The sequence below is a fragment of the Doryrhamphus excisus genome, linkage group LG12 (genome assembly GCF_037039965.1).
Source record: "Doryrhamphus excisus strain RoL-2023G ecotype Guam linkage group LG12, RoL_Dexc_Guam_v1.1, whole genome shotgun sequence".
Classification (NCBI taxonomy): Eukaryota; Metazoa; Chordata; class Actinopteri; order Syngnathiformes; family Syngnathidae; genus Doryrhamphus; species Doryrhamphus excisus.
In genome coordinates this window covers 2,568,577-2,585,131 of record NC_136368.1, presented here as the reverse complement: position 1 = coordinate 2,585,131, position 16,555 = coordinate 2,568,577, and the positions used below count along the sequence as shown (strand labels likewise).

Sequence of the window (16,555 nt, the reverse complement as noted above, 5' to 3'; positions counted from 1 at the left end):
CCAGAGTCAGGCCGGCGCCATCGTCTCCGTCTGGACCGAACAACAAGACGAGGCGGCGTGCACTTCAACTCTAGAAGGCGTCTTCTGTCAGATTTACTACCACCCACCCATGACGCCCCACCCTGTTGGCCCACCATTACATCACTGACCCCAATGCAGACCCCCTGCAGTGAAGCGGCGTTTATTGTCAGCTGGCTGGCGTCCATGTTGCAGCGCTGCATCACGAGGGTGTGTGTGTGTGTGTGTGAGGGACTGTGGCAGCTGCCGTGATGGGTGATGATGAAAGCTTATCGTCAGAGGGGGGGGTGACAGGAAATGCTTCCATTGGGGCTTGACAGCGGAGGCCCGTGTTCAGCCAGGGGGCGGAGGTTGGAAAATAAAATCAGCCGTCCGTCTCTGTGAGTCGGACAGAGCTGGATGCAAAGCGCTGGAGCTGGTCTCCAAGGCGGACAGGGATTGGATTTGGACCCTGCAGGCTGGGGGCGTGGGATTCTGTTTTTCTACTTTTTGTAGCCGGTAGGTGAAGAGTGAATGGACGTGTGGGACTTGTTTGTGCTGCAGGGACACATTGGCAAGAATGCTTAGGAAGTTTGCGATTAGAAATGCTGCCTAAAGTCTTCATGCTGACCTCTCGCCTTCCTTGAAAGAAACACGAGCCTTCGTGCTTAAGTTGAAAATAGGCCACCTTTATTTTGGTAAGGCACCTCCATGACTTCACTCTGTCCTTATGTGAGCAACACAGATAGCCTCCCACATCTTTGTATTTTATACTTTCTATTAATACATGACTGACCTGGAATGTGCAACGTTGGCAATCAGATCCTTTTCGACACTCAGATGTTAAATACACCCTGGGGGGTCCAAACGTCCCGAAAGGAAAGGATGCAACTTTGCCATATATATATACGTATATATATACATATTTTGTAAAGCAATAAGCCATGGTGGTGTGAAGTGTTTGCCTTATTCCTGTCAAACTTCCATGTTTCAGATCATCAAAGAAATGTAAATATTAGTCAATGACAACAAAACTCAACACATTAAATGAAACTTTTATGATGAAGGGAGAAAATAATCCAAAAACAGAACTTAACAGAGATAAATTGAGATCTATCAGTGTGAAAAAAAGATTTGGGACTCCAGCCAACCACAGTGGGAGCCATTATCCGAAAATGGCCAAATGATGCAACAGTGGTGAACCGTCCAGAGGTCACAAAAGACCCCACAACAACATCCAAAGAAGTGCAGGCCTCACTCTCCTCAGTTAAGGTCAGTGTTCATGACTCCACCATAAAACAGTTCCAAGACCAAAAGCACTGGTGAACAAGAAGAACAAGGCTGGTAAAACATCTTGATGATCCCCAAGACCTTTGAGGAAATACTCTGTGGTTGAACATGTTGGAAGGTGTGTGTCCCATTCCATCTTGAGTCAAATATGGTGGTGGTAGTGTGATGATCTATTGTGATAAATCTGGACCATGATCCAAAACACTGCAGCAAGTCCACCAAAGCAAATGAAGACTTTGGAGCAGCCTACTCCAACTCCTGACCTGAATCCTATGGAGATGCTGAGGCATGACCTTCAAACGGTGCTTGATGCTGGAAAAGCCTCCAACAAGTTATCACCAAGGCTTGATTGCACTTGTTGCTGCTAAGGGTGGCCAAGCACTTATTAGCTTTAGTCCAATCACTTTCTCACACAGGGACATGGAGCTTTGGATGTTTTTCCCCCTTCGTGATAAAAACTATTTGGTTTTGTTGTCATTGGTTAATATTTACATTTGGTCGACGATCTGAGTTTTGTCGTTTTTTCAAATTTCAGCTTTCTTCTTAACAATCGCTGTAAAGTTTCTCCTAATACTATTGCCGTAATATTGCCGTAATATTCCCACAAGATTCTACAACTTTTTCCCCAACCTAATTAAAAAAAATTTGTTTACTATATTTAGGTGTCTGAATAGTCTGAATATTATGAGACACCATTAGAAAATGAGAAAATAAAGTTGTGATTTGGGGAAAATTTGGTAGGGGAGAGAGTTATAATATTATGGAGATAAAGTCAACACAAAACTGAGATGCTTCAAATATGAAATATAGGTTGTCATATTAAGAAAATATGACATATTAAGTCATATTAAGAAAATATGACAATGGCCCAAGCGTCCTTTCATTTTACAGGATATGGCCCCTTGCCGGGAGCCTGTTTGGACACAGCTGATTGATATCATGATGATAATGTGCAGATGTTTGGTGTTGTTCGGCTTTTTAAAAGATGTTGAAGAAGTTGTATTGGAGAAAAGTGCATGAAAGGTGAAGCCACTTTCTTGTCTTCAGCTGCTGGCAGCGCACGTTGAAGCCGAGCGGGACCTCCTGAAAGATTTCAAGCATAGAAAGAAAGTTCCACTCTGGGCCCACACCGCCCACCCACCATAAGACCATCATGTACCAAGCTGCTGTTACCCAGCGAGCAGACCACGCCTTGCCGAGCAGGGTACGTTTCATATGTAGCATGAACAAAACCACGCCATGCCGAGCAGAGTACGTTTCATATGTAGCGTGACGTTCCTCCTTGCTGGTTTGTGATTAGAAAAAGAGTGGAGGTGTGCTTTCATGATGCTGATGTGTTTGTGGTCCTTCTGTACTGCAAGGTAGCGTTGTTGTACTGCAGCATGCAGGTATTGTACCCTCTAACTCTGATATTGTCACCTTTAACGCTGATATTGTCAGGCCATATTCGTGGAGGTGATGACAGTTTTGCAGCAGGGATCAGAAGCCTTCCAAGGGCGCGTGCATAAATAGCAAAGAAACATGACTCTCTCCTGGCAGCGCTTAACAGGACGTGAAAACGCTAAACCCTCACTTTTAAGGCTTTCCAGTCAATCCGTGGAATATTACCGATATGGCTTTTCAGCCTCCCCTTTGATTGTGTTTTCCATAAAAAGAAAAATCATATCCTTCACTTTATTCACTTCAGCGTCAAAGTGTCACCATCACACCTTTATTCTATAACATTCCTGTCATACGAGAATGAAAGTAAGGTCATCCGGGTGTCCCTCACTATATCGTGGTTTGAATATCCCTCCCTCACTTTGTCACGGTTTGAGACATGACGTTAGAATACATTATGTTTCCCACCGCATGGAGACTTGCTACTGAGCCAGCAGAGAGAGGCCACATGCCATGGCTGAGACGGACATGCCATGGCTGAGACATGCAATGGCTGTGACAGATATGCCATGGCTGAGACGGACATGCCATGGCTGAGACATGCAATGGCTGTGACAGATATGCCATGGCTGAGACGGACATGCCATGGCTGAGACATGCAATGGCTGTGACAGATATGCCATGGCTGAGACGGACATGCCATGGCTGAGACATGCAATGGCTGTGACAGATATGCCATGGCTGAGGCGGACATGCCATGGCTGAGACAGACATGCCATGGCTGAGACGGACATGCCATGGCAGAGAGGGATATGCTATGGCTGAGGCAGACATGCCATGGCTGAGGCAGACATGCCATGGCTGAGACGGACATGCCATGGCTGAGACATGCAATGGCTGTGACAGATATGCCATGACTGAGGCGGACATGCCATGGCTGAGACAGACATGCCATGGCTGAGACGGACATGCCATGGCAGAGAGGGATATGCCATGGCTGAGGCAGACATGCCATGGCTGAGACCAATATGCCATGGCTGAGACAGACATGCCATGGCTGAGGCATGCAATGGCTGTCACAGATATGCCATGGTTGAGGCGAACAAGCCACGGCAGAGACGGATATGTCATGGCTGAGACAGATATGCCATGGCTGAGACGGACATGCCATGGCTGAGAGGAACATGACATGGCTGAGACGGACATGCCATGGCTTAGACATGCCATGGCTGAGACATGCCATGTGTGAGATGGATTTTATCTGGTGAGGTCTTGTGACCTCAACCGCCCCTTGAGAACTGTATTGTAAGAAGGAAAATGAATGAAGTGAGTTTGTGGTGTGGGTGATGCGAGGGGGCGGGGGGGTGATGCTGGAGAGCATCCTGACCAAGCTGCACATGTGCATGTAGACGTGCATGTAGACATGCTGTGAGTTGAAGGTGTGGAGACGTCTAACAAAGCTCCCTGCCTCCTGTTAGGTCATGGAGGAACCCGAGGTCTGCTCCCTGCCCGGGGGGCTGGCCGGTGTGAGGAAACAGTTTGAGATCCAGGAAAGTTCTGCTAGCACATCTCATGTTAGCCACTTCCATTTCCAGCACAGAAGCGTGCAGGTAGAAGCATCATGCATGACAGACAATAAGAAGAAGAATGACAGTACTAATCCCCTTCTTATACTTAACTATGTCTCCAAGGAGTTTCAGTCAATTTTCATGAAACTTGATAGAGAGGAATTATTGTATTGTTGGCAAAACAGGAAATATGATTTATATTCATACATCATCACACGTGCATGTACTGTGACGCGCATGTAGACATGCTGTGTCCACCACCGAGAGTAAAGTGACAGTGTGATGATGATCGACTCAGCGTAAAAGCACACTGGTGCATCCACTCCACACACCCGCCGCACATCTGACGCCATTCTTTTCATCATCACAGGAAATGTCGCACTCAGAACTCTCGGTGTCAAGCGGCGGCCGACGGGTGGTCTCAGGTGGTCAGCAGATACTTTCCAGCCAAGAAACCACGGTACTTTATTTTACATCTGTCACAGAATGGCTTCCTCTATTGTTGCAAAACCTGGGTCAATAATTCAGACGTTTAAGATTTTTAATGATCAACTTTGCTTAAATATGTTATGTATTGTTTGTAACTGCCTTCTTCATTGTTCCATTTTTAAAGCTTTTTTTTTAAAGCTTTTTATACAACATTAGCTAATTTTGTGTCCAGTAGAGCATATTTGCACCAAATGATTTCTAACTGCTTGTGTCTCTTCTAAAACGCACGTAGGTGTCAGACAGTGACAGTATCTTGGATAAGAGTGATATAAAGCCTGAAAATGAAGGTAAGCTATTGACCTGCATTGCGTCATTGTCGCTAGCAAGCTCACGGAAGTGGTGCTTCTTCTCTCTTTCTGAGCAGAAGAGGAATTTCCCAGGTACACAACAAAAGAACTGAGAGCTCACTTTGAAAGAACCATAGAGGAGGCCGCCCCGCACAAACCAATCAAGGTGATCATTTGCATTTCCCGACTGAAATTATTCATATTCAGTGCCTTTTTTGTAGATGTCTGTGTCCATAATGGCAACAAAAGATTTATCTGCAGGGATAATTATAATGTGGAATTATGTGGGGGGTTTCAAGTTATTTACACACTTGTGCCCTTTGAATAAGATTGGCCATGACATCAATCGATCTAAGTGGTCCTCCAATGTAAGCCAGAGCACCACAGCGACTAACGAGGTGCACACAGTGGCAGCAGCAGAAGAAACAATGGAAGCCGTGATGGACGAGCAGGACTTTCCACCGCCACCACCAGCAGCCATTGAGGATTGTGACTACCTTCCGCCGCCACCCCCCGATTTACTCCAAATGCCATCAGATGGTGAAAATATTCCTACCGGGCATTACTCACCTGAGGCAGGACCAGCAAACCCAGCAAAGAACCTTCTTAGCAGAGAAGCTTACATAAAGCAAAGGAACATGTCTGAGCTGAAACGTTTGTACAAGCACATTCACCCTGAGCTTCGCAAAAATATCGAAGAGGACTTCTACAACGAGTACAACGAGAGCGAGAACAACCAAGAGTACACGTACGAGGAGGATGCCGACGTCACCGATGAAGAATACGAATGGGAAGAGATTCTACCTGGTGATGTTCAGGCCAGGCGGTGGGTTTTTGAAAACAAGCCACTGGATGCCATCAAGGACGAATCCCCCGATGAAGGCGACGATAACACAAAGATTAGCGAAAAGGAGATGATTCTGGGAAAGGACGTGAGACGCACGGCGTGGATGTTCGAGACAAAGACCGTGGATGAACTGGGTCCACGCGACGCCAACTCCACAGACTATAAATTCAATAAATTTGACAAAGGAGACGTGCGTGCCGCAGCATGGTTGTTTGAAACCCAAACCATGGACAGTCTAAATAAAATGATCAAGGAGGAGGAGCTCACCAAAGAGATCCTTTTCACAGAGGAGGACGGCAACGCCACCATCTACATGGTGGATGGTAAGCACATGGAAAAGCTGGGACACACGGAGACCGTCGATGAGAGCCGCCTGCTGAGTTTGAGATCAGTGTTGGAAGAAATCAATGACGAGGTGAAAACAATCACAAGCACCTTTGACACTCAGTTTAAGTGCATCATCATGGGACAGTCCAGTCAGATGCTGGAGATTAAATCCGTGCGCAAAATTGAAACGGAACTGGAGAACTCCATCGCGTCACGTTGGCTTTTTGATACCCAACCTCTGGATGCGAAGGACCCTCCTTCCTCGCTGAAGCTGCTGTGTAGTCTCTCCATGGAAGACAGCAGCAAAGGTGACTGGGGCCGATGGCTGTTTGAGATAAAGACATTGAATTCCCTGGACGAGCTGGAAAGTTCAAACACTGAGAAAGAGATAGTCGGAGCGGATGTGCGCAAACACTGCTTAGTCTTTGAGACTCAACCCATGGATTCTCTGAAGGATGATTCCAACCGCAAACCTCAGTCTGTTGAAGACATAATCGGGGGCAATGTCAGATCGGCCAGGAACTTCTTTGAAAGCAGCCCTCAAACCGAGAGGAGGAACCTCCCTGACGTAGGAAAACTTCAAAATACGGTGCTGAACGGAGAAATGAAAGGCGATGTGAGACACCAGAAGTGGCGCTTCGAGAGTCAGCCTTTGGAGCACATCCGAGACGAGAGAAAAGAGGTGACCCGCACGGTCAACATTGAGGAGGACCTCACGCAGGAAGACGGCACACGCTGCAGAGCAGACGTTCGTAAAAACTGCTGGGTGTTTGAGACTCAGCCCATGGACACGTTGAAAGATGACTCCAACAGCCTCCCCCTCACCAAGGAGGAAATCATTGCCGGAAACGTCAAGTCAGCCAGGCATTACTTCGAGACCATCCCAACCGAGGACCCCAAGGAGCTCGCAGAGGTGGGCAAGCTGAAAAAGAGGGATGAAGCGGAGGAGGAGAGGGGAGATGTTCGCCACCAAAAGTGGCGATTTGAAAGCCAACCTTTGGAGCAGATCCGAGATGAAAGGAAGGAGGTCATCCGAACAATCGACCTGGAAGAAATTGACAAAGTGGACGTGTCAAACTACACGCTAATGTTTGAGAGCACAGATTTCAACCGATGGGATGAGTCTCAAAGGATGCTGGTGGAGGGCGTCACAAGCGGTTCGGTGCGATCTAACACCAACCTGTTTGAGTCGGGGCTCCTGTATGCCATGCAAGACGGCTCCGGACACTTCCACCAGGTGAAGACCGTGCGTCACGAAGAGGTGGTGAGCGGAGACGTTACAACATACAAATGGATGTTTGAAACGCGGCCCATCGACCAATTTGACGAAAGCATTGACAAATACCAAATTATTAAGGGCGTATCCAAACAGGAAATGGAATCTGGGGACGTTAAAACTGCAAAGTGGCTCTTTGAAACCCAGCCTCTGGATTCCATAAAATACTTCAGCAACATTGAGGATGAGGAGATGGAAAGTAAAAGTCAAGATGTGGTGAAGGGAGACGTCAAATCCTGCAAGTGGCTTTTTGAGACCCAACCGATGGACGTCCTGTACGAAAAGGGGGACTCAAGGAGTGAAAATGGATGTGAGGAAATGCCAAAGGGGGATGTTAAAACGTGCACGTGGCTTTTTGAAACACAAGCGCTTGATAGCATACGCGACGAGACGGAGACCACACTGAAAACATGCACTGTCAATCAAGAGGACATTCGGGGGAAAGACGTAAGAACGGCGTGCTTTCTCTTCGAAACGGAGACACTGGAGAATCTCTCTGGGGAGGATGTGAGCGCTTTCAAGCGCATCACCGAGATTGACGTTGCTTCTGGAGACGTGTCACGAAAGAAGTACATTTTTGAGCACAACACATCCGATATCATCACATCGACTTCTGAGGAAGTGATGCAGCATCTTAAGAGAGCACAGACCGAGGACATACAGAAAGGGAACGTCCTGACCTGCAAATGGCTCTTTGAAAACCAGTCCATAGACGCCATACACGAGGGCCAAGAGGAATCGGTGAAAGGCCGCACTGTAACGGATGTACACGGAGGGGACGTAGACCAGGGCCGCTTCATCTTTGAGACCTTCTCCTTGGATAAGATCAAGGAGGTGGCCGCTGAAACCGAGCTGTCCAAAATGCAGATTGTGTGCGGTGACGAGGAGAAGGGCGACGTCAGAAACTACACCATGATGTTTGAAACCCAGCCTCTTTACGCCATCCAGGACAAAGACGGCTATTACCACGAGGTCACCACTGTCACTAGCGAAGAGGTGACACGAGGCGATGTGGTGGGAACGCGGTGGTTGTTCGAAACAAAACCCCTTGACGCCATCAAGGACTCGGATGAGGTGTACATTATAAAATCTGTCACACAGCGGGAGGAGCAAAAAGGAGACGTGTCCTCAGCAAAGTGGAGGTTTGAGACCCAACCTCTCGACAGGATTTGTGAAGATGGTAAGCTGCTGATGAAGACCGTGGAGGACATTCAAGGTGGCAATGTGAAAATGAATAAGGATCGTTTCGAGTCAGACGCCGCGTGGCAGGGGTCTGTCAGAACAGTCAACGTCAGCGAGATACAGAAGGCTGACGTCAGGACAGCCAGGTGGAGATTTGAAACCCAGTCCATTGACAAAATCAGAAGCCTGAGCTCGGAAAACCTGATTGAGAGCGTTCAAAAGGAGGAGGTGGCGAAGGGAGATGTGAAGCATTCCGTGTGGCTCTTTGAGAAGAATCCCCTCGACCACATCAAGGAAGTAGACGAGAGCGAGGAGACGCATGTCGCTCCAGAGGAAATTCTCAAAGCGGATGTAAAGTCAACAACATGGCTCTTTGAAACGACGCCTTTTGATGACTTTAACGCGACAAGATCAGAGAAGGTGGAAATTGTGGGCAAGAGCATCAAGGGGACGCTCGAGGAGCTTTACAGTCAGAAAATGGTAACATCCAAAGGAATACTGATTGAATCTGATGAAATTGGAGATGTTAGGATGGCAAAATATCACCTCATGAATCAGCAAACTCCTGAGATTCAGCGAGAGGAGGTCATCAGGGGGGATTTGCAGACCATCATGATGAACCTACTCAACAGACAGGAAAAACAGGAGCGGCAGGTGGTCATCGAGTCTGAAGAGAAGGGTCATATCAGCACCACGGTGCGGCAGCTATTCAACCAGGAGAGCGCTAAAAGTATTGAAAAGGAAGAAGTTATAGGCGGGGACATCCAGGAAGCCATAAATAAGCTTTTTGGTGAAAGTGGTTTTGCCAAACATGGAATTCTCATTCAGGAGGACGAGAAAGGAGATGTTCGGATGACCATATATTCCCTTCTAAACAAACATGACTGTATTGATGTTGAAAAAGAAGGTGTTGTGAAAGGGGACATCAGGAGCGCTCTGCAGAGACTCTCCAGCCAGGATGAGCCCGACCTGACCAAGAAGATAACGGTGGATGACACTGAGAAGGGAAATGTCCATTTTTACTCCACGTGTATCGAATCTGGGGCCCTCAGCTATCTGAAACAGCTCCATTTAGAACCGGATGAAGAGCCGGCCGACACGGTAGAGAAAGAGAAGATCATCGGCGGTGACATCAAGGGCACCAAAGTCATCCTCAGTCGCAACCAAACTCAAGTGGAGCGCACGGTGGATGATGTCATACCTGGCGACGTTCATAACACGGTGAAAGTTTTCATGACGGAACCCATCCCGTCGTCGGAGAGTCACCAAAAGGACGAGATTGTGAAAGGGAATTTGAAAGCTGCTTTGACTTCCCTGTCTGAGTCAGCAAACCAGACCGTCGTTGTGGAGAAAGAGGAGGTGATGAAAGGCAACATCCCCAAAACTCTGCGATGCCTCGAGAGGGCGCAACATCGTCACAGGGAAATGGAGAAGCCGGATATCATTCCTGGAAACATCAAGGGAGCGCTGAGATCTCTTGAGAAATCTGCATCTTCCCGGGTGGAAGCTGCTGTTGAGGATCTCGTTCCTGGAGATGTTAAGGCCACGCTAAGATCTCTGGAGCTGGCCAAGCGGTCTGTGCGGGAGGTGGAGAAGGAAGAAATTGTGAGGGGCGATATTCACACAGCCATACAATCCTTACACGATGCTTCCGCTGAGAAGAGAGCGTGCCAGCAGGAGATAGATGTTCAGGGGGACGTCAAAGGAACAATTCAGCTCCTAATGGAGCCTCCTTCCTCTCCTAAAATGCAAAGGAGCTGCAGCATCGAAGAGCTGAAAGGCGGTGTCAAGATGTCAATCAAGTCTTTATATGAGATGCACGAGCAAGCGGAGGTAGAAAAGGAGGAAGTGGTAAAGGGTGACGTGAAAGGCACCATCAAGTCACTGCTGGAAACTGCACAACGTGAAGCTCCCAAAGTGAGACAGGGCGCCTACAGGAGAGTCCGAGTGAAGCAGAGGCCTCCCATTAAGAATTTGAATGCTGAAGCACAGAGGAACGCGCAAAAAATAAAAACCGCCGTTTCCACTGTGAGTCAGTCTGTCACCAATGAAACTGAAAGCATTCAATCAAAGTCTTGTACGGTGGAGAAGCAGAGCCAGGAGCAAGCTAAAAACGTTGTGGAGCACAAAACAATCACACAAAATCATGGCATTAAAACATTAAAAACTGACTTCTGCAACCTGAAACCAAAAGGAATGATACGATTAAATAAAACCAAAGTGGAAACCAGTCTTTACACCCTGAAAGGACCAACGTCAGATCCCGATCTGCCTCCTCCTCCACCTCCACTTGTGCTCGACATGGACCTCCCGCCTCCTCCCACGCCTCCACCGCCCTCTGTGGACTCTGACACTGATCACCTTCCTCCTCCACCCCCGCCTCTTACCAACGAGCAGGACTTCCTCCCCCCGCCTCCGCCTGAGCAAGATCTAGAAAGGATCCCAGCAGAAGCGGTTCAGGTCTCCCCAGTGGAGGCCAAAAAGATGACAGTCAAGAAAGTGAAAGCTCCAACTTTGTGTCCTGTCCCCAAGCTGGAGTCTAAAGTGGAATCCTACCATGTGGCAGGAGTGAGCAAGTCCATAACGACCACACGGACATCAAAAACCTCTGAAATTCCTCCACCACCAGAATCGCCGCGACCTTTAAGGAAAGTTTGCATCTCTCCTATAAAATTCACTCCCCCTCCTTCCCCTCCTCCTCAGATGAAAGGCAAAGCCAGTAAATTTAACACTCCGTTAATAAAAGCAGAGGAAAAGTACCGCAAACTGAAAGAGGACAGCACTCCTCCGAGCACTCCAACTCCTCCTCATGTAAATGACGCCCTTACTGAGGCTCTTCAGAACATTGCTGATGAGGACGGCAAGAGAGGAGAGCAGACGTCTTACAGCTCAGACTCCTCCACATCCAAGCAGGTTGTCATCTCCAGTAGCATCCAGGGCAACGTCAGCGCCAGCCAGGAAAGAATCCTCACAGGCTCCACCACAATATCATCTGCCAAGCGGGAAATGCTCTCTAATGAGACCTCCAATGTTGTCTCTATCCAAAAGGCCTCCTCCGTGACTTCCACCAGACAAAAGACTCATCAAACGGTCTCTGTTTCCTCAACTCAGGCTGTTGTTACCCAGCAAGTTCACACAGCAGTCGCTAGTTTAGTAAAAACAGAAAAAGAAACAGCTGACGAGAAGAAACGTGTGAAAGGATCTGAGAAACCTAAAAGGAAGATAGACGATACTGTTAAAAAAGTCACACCTGAAACACCTCAGCAGAAATCCCAAGCGGAGACCAAGACAAAAAAACAAACATCAGAGAAAAATATTACGGCAGCTGACCCTGATAATAAAATCACAAGCAAAGAAAAAGTCACTGATGAATCAAAGACGACGGAAGCTACTGTGACAATTAAAGCTGACACAGCCAATCAAAAGGTGGCAAAGAGTCATCACCGTGAAACTCAGCTGGATGTGAAGATGGCAGAAGAGAGGGAGACGCAGGTGGAGGAGAAGCTTCCAGCAACGGAGATGAAATCAGAGTTAAAACAGGAGATAAAGACTTTAAATGCCATTGGCAGCCAGCCACAAACGTCAACACCGACAAAGAAGAAAAAGAAGCCCAAAAAGTCGAAAGCGGGGGCACAATCGGGTCAAATTAAGGACGCTGTCACGGAATCAAAGGTGGCCATTACAGAAAGGTCCAAACAAACACTCCAAGCCGTAGTTGTTTCAGAAGAGCACGTTCACACCAAGAAGGAACCACACAAGGAACCTCAAAATCAACTTGAAGGAGTGCGAAAGAAGAAAGCGGCGACAGACGTTCATCAGGAGAATCGAGCCGACCCAATTAAAGAGGCGGTTGAGTCCGAAAAAGTCAAATCAACATCAAAAGTGGAAGCTCCAAAGCAGCAAGTGCCGGGATTCATTCCTCACATCACAGGCATCCAAGCGGTTTCCAAAACTGTGCTTGGTCCAGTTGCAGAAGTGCGTCCCACACCAGGGGGGTCTGCTGTGGAAGAAACAACTCAAGAAGTTGATATGAAGGAGACGCGTTTGTGTGAGATTGTTGAGGAGTCGGCTACGGGCACCACAATATCCAAGATCAGCGTTGGTTCTACCAAAGTGCAGAACCAAACAAAGACCTTCCAGGAGAGCAGGAAAGAAGAAACAAGTCAAGTCAAGTGTACCGATCTTCGAGCTCCCTCACCCTCACTGAGAACGCGCCCTCCCTCGCCAACATTCATCACCATCGAGTCCATCCGAAGGACACAGTCCCCCCAGAGGGTCACCCCGTCACCGACGCTGCTGCACAGGCCGGCCACACCTCCCACGCCGCCGCCACGGCGCTGCCAAACCCCCACGGCACGCCTCATCAGAATCACACCCTCACCCACATTTGACAAAGCAGAGAACTTGGAGAGGCTCAAAGACACGACGGCCAAACTCTTACGCGGCGTCACCCCGCCTCCGCTCATTTCTCCACAACTGATCTCTGAGAAGAAATCGGAAATTGTGGAAACACCCGCGTCATTCCATTGCCAGATAAAACGACGCAGCTGCAGCCCAGCGGAGACGCCTGGCAAGGAACCTGCAAAGACAGACGAGCATACCTCTGAAGATCCAGAGGCTTTGAACGCAAATGACCCCCAGAGTAGCTCTGAGATCCAGAGTGTCCCTGAAGATACCGCTGAGCCATCATCTGCCTCAGTTAAAGAAAAGAAAGCGTTCTTTGAGGAGGCCCAAAAAGCTGAAATGAATCCAACCTATAGACGCAAGGAACCCATTCCTATTCCCGAACGACTTGGCCCAGACCTGGAGGAAAGCCAAGAGGAACATTCACACAAAGAAAAGGAGGATCTCCCCAAGACCGACTTGTCTGCTCTCCTAGATCAATTGACATCAACGGAGAAAACAATCAGAAAGGAGATCCTCCCACTTTCCGCAGAGTGGCTTCACAATGAAGCGAAGGAAGACGTCTCTGATCAGGGCATGCCCACTTTTGATATCCAAGCAATTAGGGATGTTTTTGAAATGAATGCAGAAGGTTTCTCTTTGGGTGAAGAGCATAGGGATCAGGAGGAACCCATGTCAAGCCGGACATTAAAGCTGCAGAGCCCTCCAGAAGCAGAGGGAGGCGTACAGCAGAGCACCGCCCCGCCACCCCAGGAAAACGTACAAGAAATCACCCCCACACATCCATCAGCTCTTTCTGAGAGCAAATCAATCACAGAGGTTGATGAATTTGGGAGCAAGGTCACGAGGACAAGCGTCACTCAGCAGTCTGACGGCGCGTCAACACAGCCGCCACCTTTCTCCTACGCTGACGCCGTGAAAAGGAAAGCGGTGGCGGCCAGGAGAACACAAACATACGACCAAGAGGCCACAGAGAACTTGCTGAAAAACTTCCACCAAACGTGGAAAGAGAGCGAGACGGTCTTCGAGAGTCTTGGCTATGCCGTGTCCGAGGAGGTGACATCACGGGTCGTGTCGTGTCATCAGACGAGCGCCATCTCTGGTAAAGAACCGTCAAGCATGAGCAACAAGATGAGCTTGTGCTGAGCATTGGCATGTTGACGGGGGTTGAGTGTAAGTGGGGGCCAAGACTCCAGTCTTCCTGACACCTTCAAGGAAATGTGCACTTTTTTGCTGAATGTTGCCCATCATTCACAGTCCTTATGCAAGACATGAACACACGCCTTTCTAATACTCTGTGTTCTTAAGTAGGGGTTAGCAGGCTACCAGCTAGCATGCTAACAGCAAGCATGTTAGAAATACAAGCATGCTAAAATGTCAATATTCAAATTTTTTGCTATTTTCAAAAGTATAAACTGAAATATACAGTATTTTCATGTTTGGTGTTAGCATGCTAACAGCGAGCATTTTAGCATGTTAAGATGTAGAATATTAAGAGTCTTTTGTGATTTTCAAAAGTATAAGCTTACATACAGTGTTAGCATGTTAACATTACCAGTATGCTATAATTAGCATATGAGATTTGTTTAATATTTTCAAACAGACAGGACACTAAGCTCCTATGGGGGAGGACATTTTTTGAACAGCCTAGCAATAAAGTCATGTTACAAAGAATGGGATTAGAAAAGAATAAGAACATGATTATGCTAATAAGGCCTTGAATGCATCTTGTGTGTGTTGATGTGTTGTGTTGATCCTCAGCATGTGCAGTTTTTGAATGTATTATTTCTTTATTTGATTTTCTTCACATTTTCCCCTAACAGGCTCGAGTGCCGAAGTCGGAGCTGTGCGCGGTGTGTCGACGGAGGGTTTACCCGATGGATGGGTGGATTGTGGACAGAAAAAAGTACCATAAGTCCTGTTTCTTCTGTGAGCACTGCAAAACCAAATTAAGGTAAATAAAGGCGGCGTCGCTCAAAATAGGCGTTTCACCAAGTAAGTGTTTTTTTTCGCTCGCAGCCTGGGAAATTATGTCTCTCTCCACGGACACTTCTTTTGTTTGCACCACTACAAACAACTCCTCAAGTCCAAAGGCATGTCCCATAATGGACCGGAGCAGAAAGCCCCCACAGGAAGCAGCGGATCCGTCCCTGCAGAGCAGAAAGTGGAATGGCGATATTCGAGGAGCAGCTTAAGCTCAGCTGACAGGGATAACACTCACGCTGGTGGAAAGCTAACCACAGAAGCATTTGATGAGAGGAAAGCGCAGGGCGGAAGGATATCAGTGGTTTGGCCCCCGCAGGCCCGCTCCCCAAAGAAAAGCTTTAAAGTGGAGGAAGACATTCACCTTGCTAAACCGCTGTGGCCCCCGCAAGACGACCCCCCCACACAGCAGCACAGGGAGGATGCTCCGAAGCGTCCTTGGAACACACCAATGCTGAAGTGAGCCGATGAAGACCGGATGAGGTGGACTTTGAAGGATGAAGAGTACGTGAAGAAAGCATGCGTAGTAGTCATGTTGGATTTCTAAATCACCAGCGAAAGAGACAGCAAGTGTGTGGCAAAAAGTTCTTTTAGTTATTTGATCCTTCAGCACAACAGTTCCTTGTCCAAGACGTTATGTGGCCCATAGGACCTCATGCCCATCACGCCCATCCCATAACCCGTCGGTTTCTGGTGGCTGTACTGTGCCGGTGAGCCAATCTAGCGCTCCTTTTTCCTCCTGCCTGTGATGTTCAAGGTCCCTGATATGATTCGTCCACATGGCTTACAGTGTTTGGAATTATCTTCCACATTCTTCCATGAAAAATGACATTTATACTTGATGGCGCCAGCCGTCATGAGCTAGCTCTCGCTTGCGGAAGTGACGCCATGGAGCGTAAAGAGCTCTTTATAGCCTGATTTATTTGATTTTCCCTTGTCTTTATTTTATAAGGTTTATATAAGATGTTTAATGCTTTACAGCCTTGTCCTATCATGGAATAGTGTTTAAAGGACATTATGTCAACAAGACATTACTCGCTCTGTTCTTTGGCAACTCCTTCTTCTTGTCTTTTTTTCCTGTGTACCGCCTCAGGAGTAGCGTTTATAGCATACTTTCAAGCCAAATGCTACTTATTAGCAGTCATCAGTGAAATTATCACTGCTAAGAACACAAATTCAGGTGGGTGTCCATCTGTCTCTTCCTCTTTTGGAAAAGAAATTAAACTTCCAGTATGATCCGTGATACTGTAAACATCCAGCAGCAACACAACATTTTGGCAATGAGTGGAAAATCTCCTGAAGCAAGTCCACCATTTACCCAGAGAAGCCTTTGTTTACGCTGCTTCAACTGAGAGGTGTCACCCTCATGACCTCAACTATAAATGTCATTTTTGATCAATTACCGTTGGCTTTCAAAAATGGAAGAATGTAGAAGATAATTACAAAGGATATATAGCATATTTAAGCACTGTTGTAACGTCCCCTGAGCTTCCTTGTTAACAAACATAGACTTTCTGAGGAAGAC

At 47.6% G+C, this 16,555-nt stretch overlaps 1 protein-coding gene across 3 annotated transcripts; it reads left to right on the top strand.

Moving 5' to 3' along the window:
* The first annotated feature begins 335 nt into the window (after positions 1-335).
* Positions 336-15,215, top strand: LOC131135657 (uncharacterized). Of its 3 annotated transcripts, none has more exons than XM_058081822.2 (9): positions 336-516; positions 2,335-2,491; positions 4,146-4,277; positions 4,606-4,695; positions 4,957-5,011; positions 5,089-5,177; positions 5,341-14,149; positions 14,871-15,001; positions 15,067-15,215. In XM_058081822.2, exons 2-8 carry the CDS (start codon positions 2,441-2,443, stop codon positions 14,960-14,962), a joined length of 9,318 nt encoding a protein of 3,105 aa, XP_057937805.2. In that variant the 5' UTR covers positions 336-516; positions 2,335-2,440; the 3' UTR covers positions 14,963-15,001; positions 15,067-15,215. The 3 variants fall into 3 exon arrangements, with proteins under 3 accessions (XP_057937805.2, XP_057937809.2, XP_057937806.2); XM_058081823.2 differs by lacking the exon at positions 336-516 and adding an exon at positions 567-695; XM_058081826.2 differs by lacking the exon at positions 4,146-4,277.
* Positions 15,216-16,555: the final 1,340 nt, after the last annotated feature.